We start from the raw sequence: 25,551 nt of genomic DNA, 5'->3' as shown, positions 1-25,551 counted from the left end.
ACCAGAACTCTCGAAAGGGACGAACATGCCCAAAAAGGTGGCATGTCTGCCCAAAGAATTAGAAGGCTAGCCTGGCATGAATGCATGTCAGGCTGCCTACCAATCATGCATGCTGGCCAACAGCATCCTTAGCATGACATAAATGCATCTAATGATGAGCTCGCTCCATGCTTTCTAAGGACTGTCTCCTGGCACTCACATGTCCACTTGTCTCCTCACCTTCTTACTAGCAGGCAGAAGCTCCTGGTATACAGTTTGAGACAGAGAAAATGTGGATGTAGTGAGAGTAGAAGAAAGGGAGCATGCCACAGTGTTAGAGAGACCAAGTCAGTATTACCTTAACTCATTTAATTTCAGCTAGTCCACACAAGTTTTGTTTCCATAGATTCCTCTTAAGTTTCCATACTTAAGCAAGAGTATGTGAAGAGTTGTTAGGGTTGCCACCTTTCTTTGAAAAAAAATACAGGCCTTATTAATTAGCATAACTAATTATGTATGCGTGACATCACAAGGAGTAACAAGAGAAAATGCTGTAAAATCACCAGAAAACTACTTACAGTTTGATTCTGCTGTATGGATGGATTGCTCCCAGTGTTTCCCGTCTCCCAGTGTCCCTATGTCTCCCACTGTCCACATGTCACTAGGGGATACTGTGAGACAAGGGGGTACTAAGACACTTGGGGACACTGGGAGACTTGTGGACACTGAGACTATGTATCACAGTGTCACTATGCATCACAGTGTCTCAGTGCCCCATGTCTCCCAGTGTCCCCATGTCTCTGTGTCCCCGTGTTGCCCAGTGTCCCCATGTCACTTGGGGACACTGGTAGACATGGGGACACAGACATTGGGAGACATGTGTACACTGGGAGACAAGGGGACACAGACACTAGGGACACTGGGAGACATGGAGACACTGGGAGGCATGAAGACATGTTATGCCTAATAATTAAATTCATGAAGCACCAATATCCAAAAAGTAATAATCAATACCTAATAAGGTTTATAGCGATATTGGCGGGCACACAACCCAGTTTGGATAGAGTACATTGAGTTATAGGAAAGAGAAATCACACAAAGACCAAGTTGAATATAAGAATTCACACTACACTTTATTATCCACAAAGGGATCTAAGCAAAGTAGACATGTGCAATTCGTTTCGGTCCGAAATAAAATTCGGCCGTATTACTTATTAATTTAGACATTCGGGTGCTTCTAAATGTCTGAATAGTTGAATTGCCAAAGTGCCGAATTGCTGAAGTCCCGAAGTGGCGAAATTACTGAATTTCCGAAGTGTAGTAGTGCCGAAGTGCCGAAGTGCCGAATTGCTGAAGTGCCGAAGTTGCTGAAGTTCCGAGGTGTCAAAGTGCCGAAGTTTCGAAGTTCCGAAGCACAGTATTGCCTAAGTACGCATATACTTACCCAGTGAAAGAAGAAGAATGTTACACTGTATACAATTTCAAATAAAAAGTATACAAACATAGACAGGATTCAGCTTTAAGCATTTGCAACATTTACAACAATCATGTAACATACATTCATATAAAATGTAAGTTACTCAGCCAGTCAGTGTAATGACAGGAATTAATAAGTAACCAATCAGAGTGTTATGAGTCAAATTACACAGCGTGGGAAAATTCCAAAGAACTGTAAAATGTGTAAAATGACACAGAGCACTCTGATTGGTGGATTTCAAACCAACCAATCAGAGTTCTGTGACAGGTAAATGTAGAGACTTACCTGTCAGTCTCTTCATTTACCTGTCAGAGCACTCTGATTGGATGGCTTAAACCCACCAATCAGAGTGCTCTGAGCCTAATTGCAGGGCAGGGCCCCCACCCTGCAGAGCTCAGTCTGCGCGGAGGCCTCGCAGGGTGAAGATGTTTTTTTTTTTGCGCTCGTTTTTTATTTATTTATTTTTTAAATTGCGTTGGTTATTATGGATATTTATTTGGACTTTTTTGGGGCTGAAAAAAGAAGATTTTAGAAGAAAGAAAACATTGAATGGTAAGTTTAATTTTATTTTTATAGATACTTAGTTAAATAGTCCCCCCTCATTATTTTTAGGGTGAGAGGGGTAGGTAGGAGTTTATTTTTTGGGGGAGGGGGTGACTAGGGGTTTGGGGACCCCTAGTCACCTGGGGGGGTTACATTTTCCTTTGGGGGCCCCCACCCACCACTCAGGGGTGGGGGCCAGGGGGGAGGACATTAGGTCCCCCCCCTTATTCTTGTTTAGGGCCCCCACCCACCGCTCAGGGGTGGGGGCCAGGGGGAGGACAATAGGTCCCCCCATTTGTATTTAGGGCCCCCACCCGCCGCTCAGGGGTGGGGGCCAGGGGGAAGACATTAGGTCCCCCCCATTTGTATTTAGGGCCCCCACCCGCTGCTCAGGGGTGGGGGCCAGGGGGGAGGACATTAGGTCCCCCCCATTTGTATTTAGGGCCCCCACCCGTCGCTCAGGGAAGAGGACATTAGGTCCCCCCCCTTATTCTTGTTAAGGGCCCCCACCCACCGCTCAGGGGTGGGGGCCGGTGGGGAGGACAATAGGTCCCCCCCCTTATTCTTGTTTAGGGCCCCCACCCACCGCTCAGGGGTGGGGGCCAGGGGGAGGACAATAGGTCCCCCCATTTGTATTTAGGGCCCCCACCCGCCGCTCAGGGGTGGGGGCCAGGGAGAGGACATTAGGTCCCCCCATTTGTATTTAGGGCCCCCACCCGCTGCTCAGGGGTGGGGGCCAGGGGGGGAGGACATTAGGTCCCCCCCATTTGTATTTAGGGCCCCCACCCGTCGCTCAGGGAAGAGGACATTAGGTCCCCCCCCTTATTCTTGTTAAGGGCCCCCACCCACCGCTCAGGGGTGGGGGCCGGTGGGGAGGACAATAGGTCTTCCCCCCCTTTTTTTACTTTAGGGCCCCCACCCTCAGGGAGGGGGGCCCTTTTTTTTCTTTTCTTAACAGTGAGCAGCCACAGGCTGCTCACTGTTTAATAGACATGCCCCTACTCGCGGTATTGCGAATAGGGGCACAATTTACTAATACTAAGTAATTTTTACTTAGTATTAGTAAATTTGTCTGAAAGACCAATTTAGGTCTTTCAGCCTTTTGGTAGATAACTCCCTAATACCGTGGGAATTAGGGAGTTATCTACCAAGCGGCTGCAACAAAAGTCCCGAAATGCCGGAGTTCCGAATTTGCCGAAGTTGCCAAAGTTCTGAAGTGCCGAAGTGTCTAAGATTCCGAAGTGCCGAAGTTGGCGAAGTTCCGAAGTGGTCAAGTTCCGAATTGATGAAGTCCCGAATTTCGGAATGCCGATCCGAGCCGAATATTTTCCCCATGCACATGCCTAAAGCAAAGTAAGTTTTACTCTCATTTAAGTAGTTGCATGCATTTACTTCAAACAGCTTAGTATCTAGATATATCAGCTTAAATATACATCACCATTAGAGAAGCTTGGTTGTCTCCTTGCCACACATGACTGGGGAGAACTCAGGCAGTCACTCAGAGAGACCCTCTCTCCTGGGAACAGCAGAAACCAGTAGCAAGCCTGCATCTAGTAATTGTGGCCTTCAAGCCTGCATCTAGTAATATGTACTATGTGTGCTTATATGCTTACCGGTACCATCTTAACTATCTATAAATGTTTGAGTTGCTCAATAGTGATCAATCAATCATACTTAATTACTATGGAATATTATCACAGAACACTGGGAGGCATGGGGACACTGAGACACTGGCTGTCTGCCAGTGTCCCCAAGTGTCTCAGTGTCCATATGTGTGTCTGTTTCCCCATATCTCAGTGTCCCTAAGTGTCTGTGTCCCCATGTCTTCCAGCGTCCCCTAGAGTCTGTGTCCCCAAGTATCCCAATGCGTGTCTGTGTCCCCATGTCTCCCAGTGTCCCCTAGTGTCCCAATATGACATGCAATTTGTTTTGACTTTACTAATGCTCAATTTCCTGGACACAGCCTGCTCTATAATTATCCTAAGGTTGGTTGTCTGGTTCAAAAATTAGACTATTCTCACTTCTAATATTGTGAGAGTATTTTTTTGGTCTATATATGCCTATGGGTCTGGCCTATCAACAGCAAAAGAAACAAGTGATGATCCTTTACCAGCTAAAACATTGCAGCACCTAAGAAATTAAAGTGTTAAAGATTAGTGTTAAAGATTAGGTTTGACATAGCTGTTATGCCTGGTTGTTTAAACTATTGATGTCTATACGATTATTCAGTTATAAAACATGTTAGGTATACTAGGTTAGCAGTTATATGTAACAGGTGCAGTCGCTGTATTTATCTAGTATTGCTTGGTAGTGATCCGGTTAACATAAAGGTCTAAAGCATAGGGTTTACACAAAACAAGTGAAACATAGATAAAGCGTCTCATGAGTGTCTGCCAGGTAACTTGCATGGAGACATAGAAAAAAAAAAAAAAAAGGAACAAAAGGGTCTCTACGGTATTAGCAGGGCCGTGGGCTGTGGGCTTCTCCGTGAGTCAGTCCATGGTGTGTTAGCCGATGCCCGATCTGGAGGCGTTGTGTGCCTGCTTAGGACGGAGGTGGAGGCCGCCGCCGCTTGGTAGCCAGAGTCCAGTAAGCCTCTCGCCCACAGTCCCTCGGTTCAGGGTGCTGAGTACCTTGTCCGCCTCCGTTCTACGCCGGGAGTCAGCGATTTGAGGACGGGGCGATGTCGCAGATGCTGAGATCCGCAAGAGAAGATGTGGCTTTGTCTGTCTCTCGGGTGTTGTGGTGCGGCGAACCTTTCGCGACTGACCTGTTCGTCCCGGTCGGTTGCTGGGTGCATGCTGGGTAAGTGCCTCCTTGTGTTTTCCTCTGCGTGTATGGCATCCTTTTGGGTGGTGCCGTGGAGACAGGAAGGTTTTCCCTGTGCGGCGCCATCTTGGGGTCCCGTCAGGCGGGGGACTAGCTCGCTTGGGGCTGGGTTGCTGGGGATCGACCCTCCGTGGTCGAGTGTTTTCTGTGGCTAGTGGTGATCGGCTCTCCCACTTTGCCCAAAAGGCCTCGAAAATGGCATTCAGCCTGGCCGAGTAGTCTGTCCCTGCTGTATCGCGCTCCATAGTGCACGTGGCGTCCGCCATTGTGTTTTTTGGTATGGCTGGGTGCTGTTCTTGCGGGCGTGCAGTGTGCTTTTGTTTCGGCCCGGTTGCTTTAGTGTGGTGGACCGGGATTACCCCCGCTGGTCCTGTGGGGGGGGTGGGGGGGAGAGGTTAGGCTGGTTTTCATTATCTTAGCTGCCACGGTGCTGTGTCGGAGAGAGCGGCCGTCTCTCCCCGCCGCCATTTCCCGCAGGCCGCCAAAAGCTTTTCTCGAGGTTACGGTCGTAGAGGTAATTTATGTCTGGTATCAGACTGCTTGCCAAGGTGTCCCCTTCTCGGTAGATGCGCCTTGGTGTTATTTCGGAGTTTGATTAGGGTCGTTATGTGGAGTTTGTAGCGTGTGTGGCAGGAGCACACTCTGTGTGCGACCGTTCAGTTCGCTGGTCAGGCGCCGCCCCTTTTCTGTTTATTAAAGGGACACTATAGTCATCAGAACAACTACAACTTGTTGAATTTGTTCTGGTGAGTAGAATCAGTACCTTCAGGCTTTGTCTTTTCAGAGAAAATGCAGTGTTTACATTAAAGCCTAGTGAAAACTTCACTGGCCACTCATCAGGTGGCTGTTAGAGATCCTTCCTAGGGCATGGCTGCCTAAAATGCATCCAAATATTCAGTATCTCCACCCTCTGCATGCAAACACTGAACTTTCCTCATAGAGATTCATTGATTCAATGCATCTCTATGAGGAGATGATGATTGGCCAGGGCTGTGTTTGAATTGTGCTGGTTTCTGCCCCGATCTGCCTCCTTGTCAGTCTCAGCCAATCCTATGGGGAAGCACTGTGATTGGATCAGGCCACCACTTCTGATGATGTCAGCAGACTGCTTTCTATTCTGAGGCAAACAGCATGCAGAGCTACAGCTTCAGGCTTGAGTACAAGTAAGATTTTGCTATATAGGAGGGGCCCAGGGGGGCTAGATGGTGGATTTAACACAATAGGGTCAGGAATACATGTTTGTGTTCCTGACCCTATAGTGTTCCTTTAATACCTGTATGTTGGTGTCCACTTTCCTGACTATTATAAAATATTTTCTGGATAGGAAAAGCGGCTGTCTTGCATAGCAGGGGCACTGAGCGGCTGGATCCCTGACATTTTTCCCCCTCTTGCATATGATAAGTGGCTGCCGGACATGCAGCTATTTTGCTGTATGTGTCACTATAACCACTTTGCAGTGCATGAAATGTTGGTAAAACAAAGAGTCAAACCAGGCTGGTATGAAACTGCAGAACTGGTCATGCACATTGAGTACCACAGCTTCAACAGGCTTTTAAAAAAACTTTGAATAGTGATACTGCACAAATATTATACACGTGCACGTATCCACACCCCTATACACAAATATGTAGCTACACACATACCAGACCACATACACGCATTCTTACACATACTCGAACACACTGTTAACAAACACGTGCATTTACATATTTATATTCACGTGAATTGCAAGCATAGTCGTACATGGGGGAGTTGACGTGGAAGGGTTTAGTAGATTTTAGAATGGAAGGTGCAATAAGATCTTGGGGATTTATTCATTAAACTATGTTTTGCATAAAATTCAAAAAGAACTACACAATTTAGGGTAAAACCACTTAGATGGAAAATCTTTCCTCTTCATTTATGGATTTTTCTTGTTTGATTCTTAAACTGCGCAAGGTTAATCACTAAATAACGAACTGTAGTGTATTAAAAGACAAATTAGTAATTTAGGAAAAATGTGCAGATTTGGGAAAATTATCCAACTCCACCATAGTCAAAGATTTCCCCCCAAAATTTGCAATTCAGCTTTAAATGTTCTGGTGTTTATTAACTCCCTAAGTCTCAATTGTATTTCCCCCTTGACGTAGGCTGCCATTTAAAACAAAATCGTCACAAGCCAATAGGTAAGTAAAACGTATTCGTGGGTTGTGCTATTAATTTTCTGAAACTTGCACAAGTTTTATTTTTTTTATTTATATGATTGTTGCTTTGCTGTCCTTGAACAGCAAGTCGAATAATTTAAACAAAATCCACCTCTGCAGTGCTATGAGTACCCGTGGCATTATTGAAGGAATGTACTCATATGACTTTTTTCTGTAGATGTCCAAATACATATCGGTGACCCCAAACATCAAGGTGTAGCAGTCACCCTGAGCACTTATACGCAGTGCATGTAAGTATATATTTTAAATTATCTCAATTGGATTATTCACTACAGCAAACACTTAAATTGTTTTTACCAGGGTTTAAGAATCAAGAAACTGTCAATTCAAGAGACGTGACAAGTTCCACTTAAAGTCCCTTAACACCTGCCGCTCATTCCAAAACTGTGTAACTAGCAAAATAAATCTGATATATTGCCTTAGTCTACTAAGTAAATGAGACAGTTAAGAAATGTGGAAGTACATGTGACATAGCCTATAATGTCTTCTTCTTTGCTTGTAATATCCCTGCCTGGCCTGGGAGGGACAGAAGGCAGAATGGTTGGCCTTGGTAATTCCTAACAAGTAGAAAGATCCGCCCATTGAAAAGGCTGTTAGGGGGAAGAGCAAAATATAGTAACAGCACAAACAAGAACCTGCATGACAGTGAAGGTTTGGGGGGAGAGCTGGCTCGTGCTATACGGGTTACCCAGACCCTGTCAGTACCCCAAATCTAAAAAGCCTGACCTATAGCTGGCTACACTCTGCATCTTACTGACTCTGAGTGCATGGACACCAAGGCAGCTCTCTCTGCGAACCCAGCTCCCAGGAGTATACGGACAGCAATCCCAATTCTCTAGGATGGAGCACAGGGCAGAATGAGTAGCTGAGCACAGGAGGGAGAGAAGGAGGTAAAGAGAAAGAGAGGAGCTCCACCTGTACAGCAGCCATCACACTATAACCACAGCAGAAGCCCCCACAACACAATCCTAGGACAGGGGTCAGAATGGAGGGCAATACAGGTGAGTAATCTCAGTGTTGGGGTCCTGGGGTGGGGGTGTTACTTGTCTGAGTAATGTGACTAGCTGAGCTATTGTATAAAACTACAGTGATATGTTATTTTTAGTGGAATGTGCTTATTGTATGTCTGCATACTCTCAATTGTACTGCGCTGTAGCATATGTTGGTGATCTATAAACTTCAAATAAGAGTTTTATACTCCCAGTCTGTTTCATTAACCATAGTATAGAATATATTGGTGCTTTATAACTATTAGCCTTTAAACTAGCCCTTGCATGTTTCCCGCACTCTTTGTATCATTTTAATTGGACATCTACATAGCACCAACTTATTCCACAGTGCTGTACAATATTATAAAAGGGTGTAAAATGGAACAAAAATGAGACAATTACAAAATGTTACAAGAACAATAGGCTGATGAGGACACTGGCCAAAAGAGCTTACAATCTAGACGCAGGCTTTCCCAAACTCTGGCCCGCCAGATGTTGCTGGACTACAACTCCCATGATTCTATGAATGAAATAGGCTGAAAATCATGGGAGTCGTAGTTCGGCAACATTGGAGAAGCCTGATCTAGAGTACATGGCTACAGTGTATGCAGGTGCTATTGGAATGGATTTCCTGTTGCCCAGCAGCCTCCCATGACTCTCAGCCAGCCAGGGCTGTGTGTTTGTGGGTTATTGGGGTGTTGGCGGTGTCACACAGGTCTGGGTAACTGGGGCAAGGTGTGGAGGCCCCTGTGAGGTAGGTTGCAGGCAGGAAGAGGCGGCTCCCTGTCCTCCCTCAGCCCTCTCACATGGACTGGCCGCCCTAGCCATGTGCGGCTCTGTTTACGTTCCTGCCACGCGCGGCCTCTGATTGGCTGCCGGGCTGCGTGACGCGGCGATTACATAAACAGAGCGAGGCCTCCCCGAGCGGCGTTCCACGTGAGCTTCCCCGAAAGGGGTCGCTGTTTGTTACTGACCTACTTTCCCTTTTTTTTTGTTTCACACGTAAGTGTTCAGGTGGCGAGCGCCCCAGCCAATCAGCTGCCGTTTTCGCGTTAGCCGCGTTCTATCCACGCCCCGCGGCGGACGCGATTGGCTGGCCGGATCCTGCGACTGGCAGGCAGTGACGCGCTGGGCAGGGAGGCGAGCACGTGGCTGGAGAGCTGCAGTCAGACGTGTGACTGAGGGGGAAGTGGAGGATAGGCAGCAGGCTGGGGGCTAGTCACTGGGAGCTGGGCTACGAGTCACGTTGGCCATAGCTTTACTGCTAGCCCATTGTGTTCACATCATCCCCCAGCGTTGTCACCATGCATGCAGTCCATGTGCAGAGCCCAGAGTTAGATATAATGGGAAATATCAATATATAGGGAAATTAATATATAGTTAATATATACAGATATCAATATAATCTGATCTTTAATATATAGTTATCAATATATACAGAAATGATCAATATAAACAATATCTTTAATATATATATATATATATATATACAGATATCAATATATAGAGATATTAATATATACAGAAATTATCAATATACACCGATATTACTATTACAGTTGTCAATATATAGAGATATCATTAATATATAGATAATATATAGTTATCAATATATACAGATATTACTATATACAAAATGTATCAATATATAACCCCTTCTGTTCCTGTACGTCCAGTGGTCTGATCTCAATTGTGTGTCTGTTAGTCCACCCATTGTACAGCGCTACGGAATTTGTTGGTGCTATATAAATAATAATAATATACCAATATCTTTAATATATACAGATATCAATAAATAGAGATATTACTATATAGTTATCAATATATACAGAAATTATCAATATAAACCGATATCCTTAATATATACAGATATCAATACATAGAGATATCATTAACCCCTTAAGGACCAAACTTCTGGAACAAAAGGGAATCATGACATGTCACACATGTCATGTGTCCTTAAGGGGTTAAAGGACCACTCTAGGCACCCAGACCACTTCAACTTAATGAAGTGGTCTGGGTGCCAGGTCCTTCTAGGGTTAACCCATTTTTTCATAAACATAGCAGTTTCAGGGAAACTGCTATGTTTGTGAATGGGTTAAGCCTTCCCCTATTTCCTCTAGTGGCTGTCTCACTGACAGCCGCTAGAGGCGCTTGCGTGATTCTCACTGTGAAAATCACAGTGAGAGCACGCAAGCGTCCATAGGAAAGCATTATGAATGCTTTCCTATGTGACCGGCTGAATGCGCGCGCAGCTCTTGCCGCGCGTGCGCATTCAGCCGACGGGGAGGAGAAGAGGAGGATCGGAGGAGGAGAGCTCTCCGCCCACCGCTGGAAAAAGGTAAGTTTTTACCCCTTTCCAGAGCCGGGCGGGAGGGGGTCCCTGAGGGTGGGGGCACCCTCAGGGCACTCTAGTGCCAGGAAAACGAGTATGTTTTCCTGGCACTAGAGTGGTCCTTTAAAGGACCACTATAGGCACCCAGACCACTTCAGCTTAATGAAGTGGTCTGGGTGCCAGGTCCAGCTCGGTTTAACCCTTTTTTCTATAAACATAGCAGTTTCAGAGAAACTGCTATGTTTACCTATGGGTTAATCCAGCCTCTAGTGGCTGTCTCATTGACAGCCGCTAGAGGCGCTTGCGTGCTTCTCACTGTGAAAATCACAGTGAGAAGACGCCAGCGTCCATAGGAAAGCATTGTAAATGCTCTTGCTGCGCATGCGCATTCAGCCAGGGAGGAGGAGAGCTCCCCGCCCGGCGCTGGAGAAAGAGGTAAGTTTAACCCCTTCCCCCCCTAGAGCCCGGCGGGAGGGGGGCCCTGACGGTGTTGGCACCCTCAGGGCACTATAGTGCCAGGAAAACGAGTATGTTTTCCTGGCACTATAGTGGTCCTTTAATATATAGGTATCAATATATGTATATTTAATTTACATGCTATGCCATGTGCATAATTGCTTAGATAAATGAGACAGCCGTTCTGCAGTTGCCCAGTCAACTTGTAAGAATATCAAATATCACCAAACCGGCATTGTAATTTGTGCCTCTTTAAATGTGCCCCATCTCATAATTGCTGAAAACGTGGCGGTCCAACCACTTGAATCTGAGAATACAAATAGTGGGCAGCAATCTCAAGACCAAGTATAAAATATCTTCTCTTCCTTTATTTTCCCACGTGTGGGTATAAAAATCAAGCAGCAGCATACAGGGTTGGAGGGTCACAAAACACGTTTCGTCCATTAGCACTTTAACCAGACTCCTGGAGAATAAATGAAGATAAGATATTTTATACTTGGTTTCGACATTGCGGCTTACTATGTGTATTGACACATTTGCCATACATACATCCAATTTTTGATCCTATGCTTGCTCATTGTTTCTGTTTATGTATATTTCATCATGTGTTATGATTTTGCCATTCCTGGCAATATTAACTCTTTGTTTTTAAAGAAACTCTTCAAGCACCATAATCACTACCGCTTGCTGTAGTGGTCATGGTGCCAGGATCCTGGTACCCCTCCCATTGTACGTAGAAATGTTTTTCAATGGTACGTGGGTTCCTTTGAGTGCCACTCCCCACCTACACGACTAATACTGGAAAGATCCTAAACAGTGCAGGGCTAGCTCATTAGCTAAGGGTGTCATCAATCTCTGCGAATGAGCTTATCCCTACCTTGCACTGCGCAGCTCAGGAGAGCTAACTGAAGTTAGGAACTTCTGGCTGCAGACTCTAGTTAAGATGTCAAACCATTCAGAAACATTTTGACTATTTACAAGGGGGGTGGAGAAGGGGGGCATAGCAATCCTAGTGAGCTACAGTGGTTATGGTGCTTGGAGTGTACACTTTGGTTGCCATAAGAGATAAATGAGATGATACAATAGGTCAATTTGCTTGTACCTCACAGTTTCAATTAATAATACAGAGTGTAGATTTTGGCAGCATCTGATATCATGCAACAAATAATTAAAAAAAACTGGGTTGTAGAATACAAGAACTTAGTTTCCTGGGTTGGAAGTTTTATCTCTCCCAAAATGAAACAGTGTGGATGTTTTTATTGACGTCTTGTTCTTGTTTATTTTAACTGTGATTGAATTGTATTGTAACAGATCACCACATTTGTAGCTTTCAAAACATGGTCTTAGTTTGAAAAAAACAACACGTCAAAAAGATTTTAAAATAAATCTGTTTTTGATTAATATTACAAACCATTATTGCTTATTTGTTCTCAATACTGCAGTGTTCAAAACCATAGGTCATTATTTTGCTACCTGTGCTGTAACTTTTTTTTTTTTTTACCAGCTGAAATTGAAAACATGTGACTGAGATATGTTTTTGTTGTTTGGTGTACAATAGATATTCACAGGACATGTTACTCCTGTTTTGATTGGGCAGATAACTAGATGTTATGCGGAAGCAGGGAACGTGAGTCAGTATTTGGGCCAACATATACACGTGCAGCAAGCACTTCCTCTCTGCTGGTCATAAATGAGCTTAATTCTTAAAAATCCTCACTAACAGCTGGCTCTGGAGTTATGAAAATTGATATATGTTAAGCATGCCTTAAGTGTCTTTTCACACTTTTCCCCTTTTTTTGAGACCGTACGCAGGATTGATGCAGCCAATTTAGCTAGTTATTTATGTTCCTTTTTCTTTATATAATAATATTACAGAATAATGTCAGTGTATGTCCTAAAGCAGTAGGTAAAAAAAGTTAAATAAAATGAGTGCATGCATTGTACATAAAGAACAATCCTGCAATGTGAAAAGATTCATTTTCTAAAACATAACATAAGATCTGTGCAACCAATTCAGTTAAAGGATCACTACAGGGTCAGGAAAACAAACATGTATTCCCACCATTTAGGTGGCTTGCCCCCCCTACCCCCCTTAGTCCCCTTATAAAAGTCTAAAACTCACCTTATTTCCAGCGCCGCGCATCATCAAAATGGTCGATTTTGAGCCAATCCAATACTTTCCCTGATTGGCTAAAATCGGCACGGGGCGGGGCCAAATGCCATTTTGGCAAATCAGGACCTCCTCATAGAGATGCATTGAATCAATGCATCTCTATGAGGAAAATTCAGCTTCTCCATGCAGAGCGTGGGGACGCTGAACAGCAGTGCTGCCTACTGTGCAGCACTGAGCCAGGAAGCCCCTCCAGTTGCCATCTGAGGTGTGGCCAGTTGGAGGAGTCCCTAGGGGCAATGTAAACACTGCATTTTCTCTGAAAAGGCAGTGTTTACATGAAAATGCCTGACGGTAGCTTTTACACTCACCAGAACAACTACATTAAAGCTGTAATTGTTCTGGTGACTCTAGTGTCCCTTTAAATAGTTGCCAGATGGGAATCCCAATGTTATTGCTTTTATAAAAAAAAAAAAAAAAAACAAACACAATCCCACACATTTTAAGGACTTCATGCACCCCTCTGGCAATGGTACTCTTAATAGAATATATTGGATATTAATTTACTGATAGGAACCTGCAGGCAGAGTTAAGCTGGGTTGATTTTTTGGGGATTACACAGTAGCACTCCCCTCTTCTCTAGACATTAATTTCTCTACTCCTCAATGTGACCAACAGTCATAGCAAGTCCAGAGGTATTATCTGCCTATGTAATGATGCTGTTCTTGCTGGATTAGACTGTCGTATCTAGCAATCATGCAGGAGAGACTTATTTGTACTGAGACATGTTTATTAATATAGGGTGCATGTGTCTACACTTTGCTGAACGCATCGCTATCTTGTTTCTAATTAGAACAGCGAATGGTGAATTCCATGCCTTCATTTCTAATAGATCCTTCAATGGTTCTATAGCAGCATTATTTAGTATCAGGAGCTCTAGTCTATACCATGCATCCCAATAGACCTGCTTTTGGAGGCACAGTCTTTGGGCAGCACAGCATAGGTACATTTTAGACATACTCGCACTGTGCAGCAAGCTCCAATCCAATGGACCTCATAGAGGAGCACTGAAGACCTTAGGCGCATATGCCTAAGATTCTGCCATAGAAAATCTTTGACTGCAATGATTCTCTATGGCAGACCGTGATGGCACTGCTAATGCATGCGTGACATCGCGGTATGTAAGAGTCCTGGTTTTCATACCTAGATGGCGTGGCTTGATGGGGGCACAGGACTGCAGGCACTATAGCAACTTCAATAAGATAAAGTGCCTACAGTGTTCCTTTAAAATTAGTAAGTTGACTTAGCTAGAAATAGTCACATCTGTCTAGCAAGTCTTAAAGTAAATGTGACATTTGTCCCAGTTGTGCCTTGGTAATTCTTCTCGTATTGTTGTATGGCTTGTATGTCTTATTTCTTATAAAATTGCATGCGTTACCGCTGGGTAGCACAGCTGGAGCCCTTACAAACTGCGTTACAGTACTTTATAAACCTCAGAGCTGTGCTGCAAACATGTGATTCCGTCCATCCCCTCTTCAAAGGAGCATCGTATTCTCAACAAAACGTGTCTAGCATGTAAGATAGGGTGACTTGCCCTCAGGAGTTACGTAACTTTAGATCTGAAATAAGGAGATAAGGGAGGAAGCTTATGCTGTATATCACGCTGCATCAAAAGCAAAATGAGAGGTGTCGTTTTATAGTTGAACTGACCAGACAAACTGTAGTGAATAACATTTCATAGTTACCGGTATATTCATTAGATGTGATTCCTGACAATAGTCCATTTACAAAATAGCACAGTGACAATATACACAATTTGGGATGGTTTTCTAGGAAATTTGATATATATATATATATATATATATATGGTTTGGTCTCTTAGAAGATTTACAGGGTTTTTCACTAAAGTAAGAACTGTGGAGAATTCAAAGTGAATCTCAAATTTAAAGGGACATTGGGGGCACCATAACAACTTTATCAGAATTAAGTTGTTATAGTGTCAAACTATACTGGGTACCGTCTCACCTGCAGGTGTTTTACTCTTGATGAATGGTTTCATCCCAAAGTCTTTAATCCAGCACCCACCTTCTCAGCCCATCAGGAAACCTTGGACCAGGGAGCAACAGTAGCTCCTCATCACAAAACTGAGTGAAAAAGATAAGTACCTTTTGCACTCCACTTTCCAAAGGCTTTAGTCAGAAAGCCTCGGACCAGGGCGCTGCTGATAGGTTTTCCAAGCGAGGGTAAGCAGCTTTTAGGTCCTTACCGCATCCATGGAAACCTTTTAAGCATCTTCAAATTCCCCATAGGAAAGCACTGATTGAATGCTTTCCTTTGGGAAGCATTAAGGTGCACATTGCAAGGGCCACACATGCTCATTAGGTCTCACCATTGTATGATATCACGAGAGGAGGAGACCTAGCTAGTGTTGAGGGAGCCCTGGCGCTGGAAAGAGGTAAGTAAAAGTGGATTTTATTGCTGATAAAGGGGGAGGGGGGGGGGGGGAGGGGGGAGTTCCAATAGGGACAGGGACACTTTAGTGTTAGAAATGCAAACCTTTATTCCTAATGCTATAGTGTTCCTATCGTAATAATTATATTGGATTGACTGCAAAATTTAGGCAACATTTGCCAAGCTATGACTTTAGCCGAGTTAGAGAATTTTTTTCAAATCAACACTTTTTGTCAAAATTTTGCAATTCAATGTTGTGTGATCCGTCTTGCCTTCTGGTGCACTCAAACTCGAACTTAAAATGCATTTTTCTAGTTTAGTTTGAATAATTTTTTTAATTTGTATTTTTTGCAATGAAAAAGGTTTTCACTTATGTCATATCTGCTTCAGTATGTTGTCACATATTTTTCTTATTTATTCTTTTATTGCAGGTGGTGTCATTGCTTACATCCGCTCCTCAAGCTCAGCCTCCAGCCCTTCCTCCTGCCACAGCGAGAGTTCTAACAGTAGTTTCCAGTCATCCTCTCTGCCATCCTCCCCCAGCAGTTCTTCCTCGGAAGGAAGTTGCGGTGGGAGCAGTGGAAATGGAAGCAAGAGAAAAAGTGACCTTTCTAATGGAGGCATCCAGTCCAGCCTGCAGGAAACACAGAGAAATCAGCAAGTGGACACGTTGTGTATCACGACAACCTATACGAGTGTTCCAACCCAGACCAAAACCCACGGGGGGCCTTCATCCAGTAAGTGTCCCCATTGTTAGAGATGTTAAGAAAATAGCTAGGTCAGAGGATTTTTCCCAAGCAAGGCTAGAATTGGATAGCATTATCTGAAAAAGAAAGGTGAGAGAAGTAGGCAGTACATATTTTGGCTCAACTCTTTTGGTTCCTCTCTTCTAGGAGCTAAACATTTAGTTGTGGATTAGGTCGAGGTTAAAATTTCCACTCGCACTTGGCAAGTGAAAACTTAGCACTGGCAAGTAGAAATTCATCCATGGTCACTATGCCATGGACTCTCCAGGCTTGCAGTGGCTAGTAACCTTTAAGACCTGGCTAATAGCAAAAGACTTGATCTTTTTTTTTTTTACCTGAAAGGAGTCTTTTCTTCTAGACAGTTTGTGGACACTTTAATGCAACGACTTATCTACGCAGTGCTTACATGTTAGCTAGACCAGGTAAATCATTAGTTTAATATAAAAGGTATGTGGTATCTCTGCTACAGATCCTCATATATTGTACTAATATCCGCAGAATTCAATGGCATGATCCTCCTGTGTAAGGTGTGTGGCGATGTAGCGTCTGGATTTCATTATGGGGTGCACGCTTGTGAAGGCTGCAAGGTAATGATGAAATTATGTTCCTGATCTTTCACAAATGTATTCTCTTGTTTCTGAAATCTCCATTACATAATTTTATTCTTACTGCCAACATTGCTATTTAAAGGGGTTTGATAACTTTAACCTCTAGTCCTCCATATCTATTTGTGCACTTCAGTTTAAAATGAGAATCTTACACTAAATTTAATTGGTGCTCTGTTGGAGGTTTTGCTACTTGCATGCAGTTAATATGTCACTCTTTGTATTAATTATTATTATTTGTGCTAAATTGTCTTTTTTTTTTTTTTTTAAACCAATATTTGGTACGTACCTTTCTGAAGCATTTTTCTAAGTGGGATGCCAGTGATAGTCACAGCCAACTAATCCTGGCACCTTTTAAACCATGTTCATTACATCGGTGCGAGTTACCATGTATTAATATGTGCTACAAGATAACAATGATACTTCCCCTTGTGGATACTTCCCATTTCATTTTGATAAATCAGTGACAATGCCTCTTTGACCATTTTTTTTTTTTTTTCCAAAGGGTTTTTTCAGACGAAGCATACAGCAGAACATCCAGTACAAAAAGTGCCTCAAAAACGAGAGCTGCTCCATCATGAGAATGAATCGAAATCGGTGCCAGCAATGCCGAATTAAGAAGTGTCTGTCTGTTGGGATGTCCCGTGATGGTATGTGTACTCTGCAGCTGCTTTTCGTGTTCTAACCAAAGTTATTTTCATTGTAAATGATGAGACGGTTACATTTGTCTTATGTAATAGACTGAAAAAGCTGCATATAGATGTTTATTAAAGCAATGGTAGGGTTCTTGTGAATGTCCTTGATTTTTTTGTTTACTAAACAGCTATATTTTAGATTGCAGGGCTAAAACTCCAGGCACTGCAAAAAAGGATTAAATTAAGTTTTCTCCCGAATGCTGGATCTCAGTATCCAGGCATCTTAATTTTGTTCTTTTCTGTTCATGATGTGTGCAGATTGCCCTTCTGTGGGATTTGTTTGACTGATGGATTGTCTGTAAATTAGCTTAACAACCAAAATGGAACTTTCTGTAAACCCGATTTACTGCCAAAAATTGCTAAAGATCATCGAATGAGAAAAAATAGCTACTATTTTGTTTTATGTAAAACCTAAAAAAAACAAAGGTGAATTTAACACAATAAAAAGAACGAGGAAATAGAGGAATTTCTTTTTTTTTTTTTTTTTATTAATTTAAAAACAAAACCTCCAAAGTGACAGTTCTACTTAAACTACCACAATAACAGGAAATATACAGCAGTAAATCAAAACAAAATAGCATGATGTATATGATATTTCAAAGAGTTAAATCGTAATCATGGTATCTGCAAAAAAAAAAAACAAAACACAAAACCCTGAGCTAATTTAGTCTCCCCTGTGTGACGAGGATTCTTGGGGACACCACATAATTCTATTCTCACTTGTTTACATCAGACTGGGTGGGGGTATCCATCATGATAGGTCCTCATATAAATTGACTGTGGAGAAATGTACCACCTAGCTTTTAGGAGATCCTTGGGGCCACCACTCTGTTTTATTTATTTCACGTTCGTATGCTTGCCTATTCAGTATTTGTTGCTGAGCTATTCAGCCCCTGGCGGGTCTATTTTGTGTATTTTGCATCAGTTCAGAGAGACCTCAATTTAAAATCCTGCCAAGTTTCTCCCAGTGATTAGTTAATAACCTTTGTAGTTATAAGAATATTTGCTGTCTATGTAATCATATATAATCTGTTTTTTTTCAATGTGTATTTCGTGTTCCCTCTACAGCTGTTCGCTTTGGCCGCATTCCAAAGCGTGAGAAGCAAAGGATGCTAATTGAAATGCAGAGTGCCATGAAATCAATGATGAACAGCCAATTCAGGGGCCCTGTACTTACCGAAACGCTACCAAATTATCAAGCATCTCCATCTCTACTGCCATCACTTCCCCAACCAGCTCAAGAGAAGCCAGAATCTAAATTTCAGTGTTACACAAAAGTGAATAGTTCCAACCTACCAAATCCTCCTGCTCGTCCTCCACCACCATCTTCACCTCCATCCTTTGACGCTAGCAAAGAAGATGTTATCCGGACTGTAACCAGGGCTCACAGGGAGACCTTTATGTATAACCAAGAGTCTTCTGAAGTTCCAGCTGCAACATATGGACATAGAGAAGAAGGAAATTTTGGTGTCAAATGCAATAACAATGACCATTTTAGCAAGTCACAGAATTCCCCTCATTACCACGTGAATGAAAGCCAGAACCATATGAATGGGACAAACAAAGGCAGGAATATCATGGACTACCAGAGTGGGCATGCCATCTCCTTTGCCAATGGACACAGTGTCAACTTTTCAAACGGATTGTCCCGTTGTAGTAAAGCATCAATGTGTGATGTACCTCAGAACAACAACATGAGTGGATACATTTGCAGCAGAGGACAACGAAGAAATCTGGTACAGTACATTGATACATTTTTTGTGCAAAAACAAATGTTTCAACCATGTGTCCTAACTCGTACTTTTTCCTAAACCCAGATGATAACTAAGTAAAAAAAAGTAAATTATAGCCTAAATAATTTAAAGGCAAGTGTCATTTAAAGAGGGACTTGGTGATTATCCTTAACGTCCAAGTTTATACATACATTAAAAAGCATTGTTCTGATAAATTCTACCTCTTATGAGATCCGCCACACCGTAAGATGGTTATGCTTTAGAACTTTGTAACTAGATTAACCCCTTAAGGACACATAACATGTGTGACAGGTCATGATTCCCTTTTATTCCAGAAGTTTGGTCCTTAAGGGGTTAATCAAAAAGAGCTTTTACAGAAAAGAATATTCATTCATTACTGTTAACATAGAAACCCAGAATGTGACGGCAGATAAGAACCATTTGGCCCATCTAGTCTGCCCATATAATATTGTATATTATATATATATTTTGCCAAATCATCCCTCCCTACATCCTCCATTTTCTAAAGACTTCTCAAAGCATTCTGACATAAAATGCTGCTTCTCCTAGAGATTGTAGTATTTGCGGCATATGCACCATGTATCCTCAGTGCTTCTCTATGAGAAACATCTGATTGGACAAAAGGCATTAAAATTGATGACTTCACCAGTAGAGGATTGGACTGTCTGTCCTGGCAATCACAGGTAAGTTTTTTTTTTGTTTGTTTTTGTTTGTTTGTTTGTTTGTTTGTTTTTAGTAATTGACATTACTATCTATTTCAGTTCTGGCACAGCCAGGGAACAAATTGCATTGAAGTAAGAGTTTGGAGGCTACTATTAGGGATGCACGTGTGTTGACACTGCTTGTGATATCACCAGCAAAAACAGAGCATGCGTGTAATTAAATCTGATGTATTTCTTTAATTAATGGGAGGCAGGAGGCATGCCAGCAAGGGTCACTTCATCAAAAAACAGTGTTTTATTAGTCAAGACTGTGGGGCTCTCACACAGATATTCTGGGTGCTGTGCAGCACACACATAGTATCTGTGTGAGAGCCGCACAAAGAAGGGGGAGAAGAGTAGTAGTAGCCAAAAATCCTTGCACCAGGAGTTGGACCCTTGATCTCCTATCGCTGGAGGGCCCTGTGAGTTGTCAGTCCATCCCTGGGTCTTGTTACTTCCTCGTTGTTTAGCTCAGTGAGCTAAACTCATGAGCACTTGCCTTGCAAAGACTTGTCATTGAGCTGCATTGGGAAGTTTGTGATTGGTCAGTCACATAAAGTCTGGGCAGGGTTAGAAGGGGAGGGCTTGCAAAGGCTTCAGACGAGATCTGTAGCTTTTGAAGCTGTTTTTAGATATAATTCCAATAAAAGAATGCATAATTAAATGATTTTTTTCTTTTTATTATTTTTTATTGTGTATTTGAGCAGTGGAGTTTAAATCTTAATCTTTTGAGATAACCATGATCTGATTGGGATGTCTCCTTTGTGCTAGAAAAATGTATACAAATCAGTCATTTTTACAAATGTTTTGTCCATAGTGGTAGTTTTACTGACAAATACTGCTTGTCTTTATTGTCAAGCTATTACTCAAGTAATTATTTTATGAATAGCAGACAAATAATTTGAATCACTGTCACCGCAATATCAAAGCACTGTTACCTGTTGTGTTTTTGGAGTTAAGTAAGTTGTTTTTAATTCTCAGGTCTGTCCGATGAGCATGTCTCCATTCATGGATCCCAATAAATCTGGACCTCAAATCTGGGAAGAGTTTTCTAGGAGTTTTACCCCCGCTGTTAAAGAGGTAGTTGAATTTGCCAAGCGCATTCCAGGATTTAAAGATCTCTCACAACCTGACCAGGTTAATCTTCTGAAGGCTGGGACATTTGAGGTAAGAGTTTGAATTAAAAAAAAAATATTACATTTGTTACGTTTTTATTATTGAAAAAAATAAGACAAGGACTTTTAATATCGGAATTTTTTTTATTAGGAAAATATTTCGTATTAAAACATTTCTGCATATATTTTTGTACTTTCTAATATAAATTTCTCTGTGACTCCTCAAAATATAAGCTATAATTTAAGCTAACACAAAGATGCTAGCAAAAATCTGGTAGCCAAAATGGCAATCTCTATTTGTCAGAAATTCAGTGTACCCTTTAAAACAAAACTGATCAATGGGATGGTCTTTTACCGGTTCCATAGATATATTTACATGGTGGTAAAAGTGACATTGTGTATGGTTTTTTAAATAACTTTTCCCCCTAATTTCTGCATGATTATTTACTCATGCCTAATATAATACCTATACACAATGACTTGACATTTCATTTCAAGTTTCAATTTATAATGTTAGGTAAGAGTTTAAGTTTACAGGAATTTTATGAATTGATATAAAAAATATCTGAGTAAAAAACGATTTCTGTTTTGGTCATTTAAATAAAAAATATAATTTTTGCCTTGTTCACCAACACGTATGTGCAATATTGATAATTCCGAACTTCTATATCATTTACCAACCACTGTTATTACTCCACTGGTGATAATTTATAAATTGTTCTACCTGAATTATCACATCTGAGTCAAATCCTCATGTGGTAAATGATCATTTTTATGTATTCTATATAACGCCAGCATATTCAATAGACAAAATAGTCACATGAGTTGCACTGACCCAACAAATAAGCAAATGGAGCATGAATTGATGAAGTACCTGAAACAAGCTTTAAAAAAGTACTCACTTAATACAAAGAGACCATGCAATAAACTTTATTTTCCTTTTTTTTTTTTTTCCTTTTATAAGAAAACATTTTTTTACCATCCTCTCTTCTCTCTCTTACCAGGTGCTGATGGTACGGTTTGCGTCACTGTTTGACGCTAAGGAGCGTACTGTCACCTTTCTTAGCGGGAAGAAGTACAGTGTTCATGAAATGCACACGATGGGAGCTGGAGATCTGCTGAACTCTGTGCTTGATTTTAGTGAGAAGCTCAGTGCTCTGCAGCTTAGTGAAGAGGAGATGAGTTTATTTACAGCAGTTGTCCTGGTGTCTGCTGGTAAGGGAATAAAGATAATCTCTATGTTTCTATCCATCCAGGCCAACAAAAACATGACAGCTATTTTCTAACCCCCTCTCAAGCTATGTCATACCGCACAATGATCCACCACTCTTCTATCTGGTAAGATGGATATAGCGAGAGAGTATTACTATGCCTGGAGGAGCAGTCTAGACTACAACTCCCATGATGCTTAGCCAACATTCTATGGTAGTGCTGGACATAGGTGTTTAAAGTTCATCAAGATTTAAGCAGTGCCTCCCCTGCTTTGAGCTATAACGCATTTCTCTCCAATTCCTGTGTTTTACAGTGAAATCTTGGTGTTATATTATAACTGTTGTTACAAATAATAATAAAGGGGTTGAAGGATGAAGGGCTGAGTCAACCCTGCCGGTATTTGAACCTGCGACCTTGGGGTTAAACAAATTCTACTATCTCACCGGCCTATATGTTTAATGTGTAACAACAATGAAAAAATGCCTCAGCCAGTTACATATGCTGCAAATAAGTGGGGGCAAGGGCTGCTATGCTGAGGCAATATTATTTTAGGATTACAAATATAAAAAAACAAGTCCTGCGCTCACTCCCATCACTCCTGGGGGGGCAGCAACGACCGCAGTACACATCAGCCCCAATACATACAGTAAAAACCAAAGAAAAAGTTACCTGCGCTCTCTCCTAAATCCTTATGTATATTTAAACAAATGGAGGTCATTTAGTTACTCAATAGCCATTGGAGGGAATGCCCGCCTGCCAACGTCAAGGCAGACCCCCTCAGGTGGGTTCCTACACTGACCATTCACCTTGCTTCCTTGAGCTTCTGGCAAAGATATCTCTAATGAGACAGAGAGGGGTATTTTTTTTATATACACCCCTATATACTTTTAAACCCATTATAGGGAACACATGGGATGGGCGGCAGCATTGTAACAAAGCTGTGTGATACAAAAACAAAAAAACAAGTCCTGCGCTCACTCCCATCACTGGTGGGCGGCAGCAACGACCAGAGTACACATCAGCCCCAATACATACAGTAAAAACAAGAAAAAGTTACCTGCGCTCTCTCCTAAATACCAATACATACAGTAAAAACCAAAGAAAAGATTACCTGCGCTAATATATTAGAACTGCCGCAGCTTTTGTTATGTAGCCCCTATCAGTCTTTCTGCCCCCAATTATTTGCTAATTGTGAGTGTTATATAAGAATACCCACTTGTGATTCTCATGAGACATGTTTTTGTGTGGTTTTTTTTCTTACTGGGATACCATATACTCTATTTTTTTATTTTTTTATTAATGTCATCCACATTGATAATGCGGAAGAGTTAATTCCACATTATTAATGATGCTGAGATAGGAGCGATCCCAGGAAGATTATTACATTTATTTATTAACTGGTTTGATATTAAACATAGGAGGTGAATTTTAAATTGAGTGACTATAACCCTGCATGTCAGACAGCTTGTTAATGCGGAAGAGTGCCACTGAACTCTAAGAACCATAACCACTTCAATGAGATGATGTGGCTATGGTACCTAGAGGGTCCATTTAATATTACAATTTAAGATTAGGATTCAAACATTTTTATCCATATATATTAACAACTACTTAGTAAAAGGGGAATATTAAGATATAATGTTGAGTTTGCAATTTTGGGAATATCACAAAAGGTTACTTGTATCAATGGAATAGTATTGCATTCATTTCCAACTTCCTATAGATTTTATTTAAAACTGTTAGAATTTTCATTGAGTAACAGATGTCCTATGCATTTTCTTTTTAAAAAGCATGTTTTATCTTTTCCTTTTAACAAACTCTGGTTTTCCTTTTCTCTTTTTAGATCGATCTGGTATTGAAAATGTAAACTCTGTTGAAGCTCTGCAAGAAACCTTAATCCGCGCTCTTAGAACTCTAATCATGAAAAACCACCACAATGAGGCCTCAACCTTTACCAAACTCCTTCTTAAGTTAGCAGATCTGCGGAGCCTCAATAACATGCACTCAGAGGAACTTCTGGCCTTCAAAATTCACCCATAGGCCTCTTAATGACGAATGTGTTGTCTGTTGTACATTGTGTGATAGAGCATATCTGTCTAGTGTTAGGCTACACCTCCCTTTAATTTCTACGCACTATTAAACCACTCCAACTCACACAGCTTTGTGCCTTCCTTTTAACATGTGCATTGTCCTTACTAGTGGCCTATCAGTTTGTTACAGAGGATTGCCTACTAACTGGCACTTACCTACCTACGTACCTTTTATAGTGTATTGTGGGAGAGGTCAAAATAAGAGTGGATATACTTTCAGGCACCCGGAAGACCCAAAGAAGCTGTGTTGTGTTGGAAAGGTTGTGTGGTTGTAAATTCCGTTCCCACTTGGTGGAGCCAAAATTATATTCTACCAAAAAGTTTATGCTTAGCTCTGACAGAGCTTTTTGATCCAAACATTACCAAGCCTAGTAGCATGACAGGTTTTAAAAACAGTCTGTGGAATCGTTGTTCACTAACACTATGTTAATCAAGTTTAATTATCGTTTAACGCACTTTGGAAATACTTCTAAAGTTCTATATAGTAATTTATAGATGTCAGACAATAATTTCTGTTGTGAAGCCATTTTGTCATAATTGTAGAACTCTAAGCCAGTTTTGTGCCTAAACATCTGGATCGATCTCATTTGGCACATATTCTTAGATATTGTAAATATCAGTAGGTAGAATGTTAAAATATATAAATTTATATATGTAAATGGCAGCCTCCTCACAATATTTTAACATGTGAAGAAAGCTGCTACAGTTTAAGTTGAGGTTTATGAAATGTTTAAAAATATTAAGACTTTATTGAGGAATTTACAATGAACTGTATATATATTTTTTTTGTTTTTAGGTAAAAAAAAATAAAAAAAATTATAAAACTGATGATGCTGCTGGCGCTGAAAACATTTAACCCTTTGAGCGCCAGATTGGCTGTTGTGTGCCCGCGCATTGCAAGAACCATCACTGCATCACACGACTGGCACCAAAATTAAGTTAAGCCTACCAATGCAATTGGATCTTGCAATATGTCAAATTTCAAGTTGCTACTTTGTTGGCACAGCTGTGTATGTATGTGTGTGTGTATATATATATATATATATATATATAAAAAATATTAACTGTTGGGCAGATTATGACAATACTTGGTTGAGGTCAATGAAGGGAAGGTCAAAACTTTCTCGTCATTGTACTTTTTTGTGGTAGAGGCTGAGGAGAGGATTCGAGGATGAGTCCACAATTTAGAGTATCGTGACAGATTGAAAATAGAGCTGCATGCTTTTTCTGTCTTTGTTTCAGAACACTAGGAAGAGATAT

At 41.5% G+C, this 25,551-nt stretch overlaps 1 protein-coding gene across 1 annotated transcript; it reads left to right on the top strand.

The window, feature by feature from the left end:
• The first annotated feature begins 7,610 nt into the window (after window positions 1-7,610).
• On the top strand, window positions 7,611-25,312 carry NR1D2 (nuclear receptor subfamily 1 group D member 2). The gene is made up of 8 exons (XM_063452293.1): window positions 7,611-8,033; window positions 15,805-16,110; window positions 16,618-16,706; window positions 17,230-17,374; window positions 18,488-19,155; window positions 20,856-21,041; window positions 21,994-22,204; window positions 24,045-25,312. Exons 1-8 carry the CDS (start codon window positions 8,018-8,020, stop codon window positions 24,239-24,241), a joined length of 1,818 nt encoding a protein of 605 aa, XP_063308363.1. The 5' UTR covers window positions 7,611-8,017; the 3' UTR covers window positions 24,242-25,312.
• The last annotated feature ends 239 nt before the right edge of the window (window positions 25,313-25,551 follow it).

This window comes from Pelobates fuscus, chromosome 4 (assembly GCF_036172605.1).
Source record: "Pelobates fuscus isolate aPelFus1 chromosome 4, aPelFus1.pri, whole genome shotgun sequence".
In the NCBI taxonomy this organism is placed as follows: Eukaryota; Metazoa; Chordata; class Amphibia; order Anura; family Pelobatidae; genus Pelobates; species Pelobates fuscus.
The sequence above is the reverse complement of the archived record's forward strand: the minus strand, read 5'-3'. Positions and strand labels throughout refer to the sequence as shown.

Excerpts from the sequence above, each read along its gene's own strand:
- NR1D2 (XM_063452293.1), top strand. Across the intron at positions 16,707-17,229 it reads ACGCTTGTGAAGGCTGCAAG|GGTTTTTTCAGACGAAGCAT; the intron begins GTAATGATGAAA and ends TTTTTTCCAAAG. Across the intron at positions 21,042-21,993 it reads TGAAGGCTGGGACATTTGAG|GTGCTGATGGTACGGTTTGC; the intron begins GTAAGAGTTTGA and ends CTCTCTTACCAG.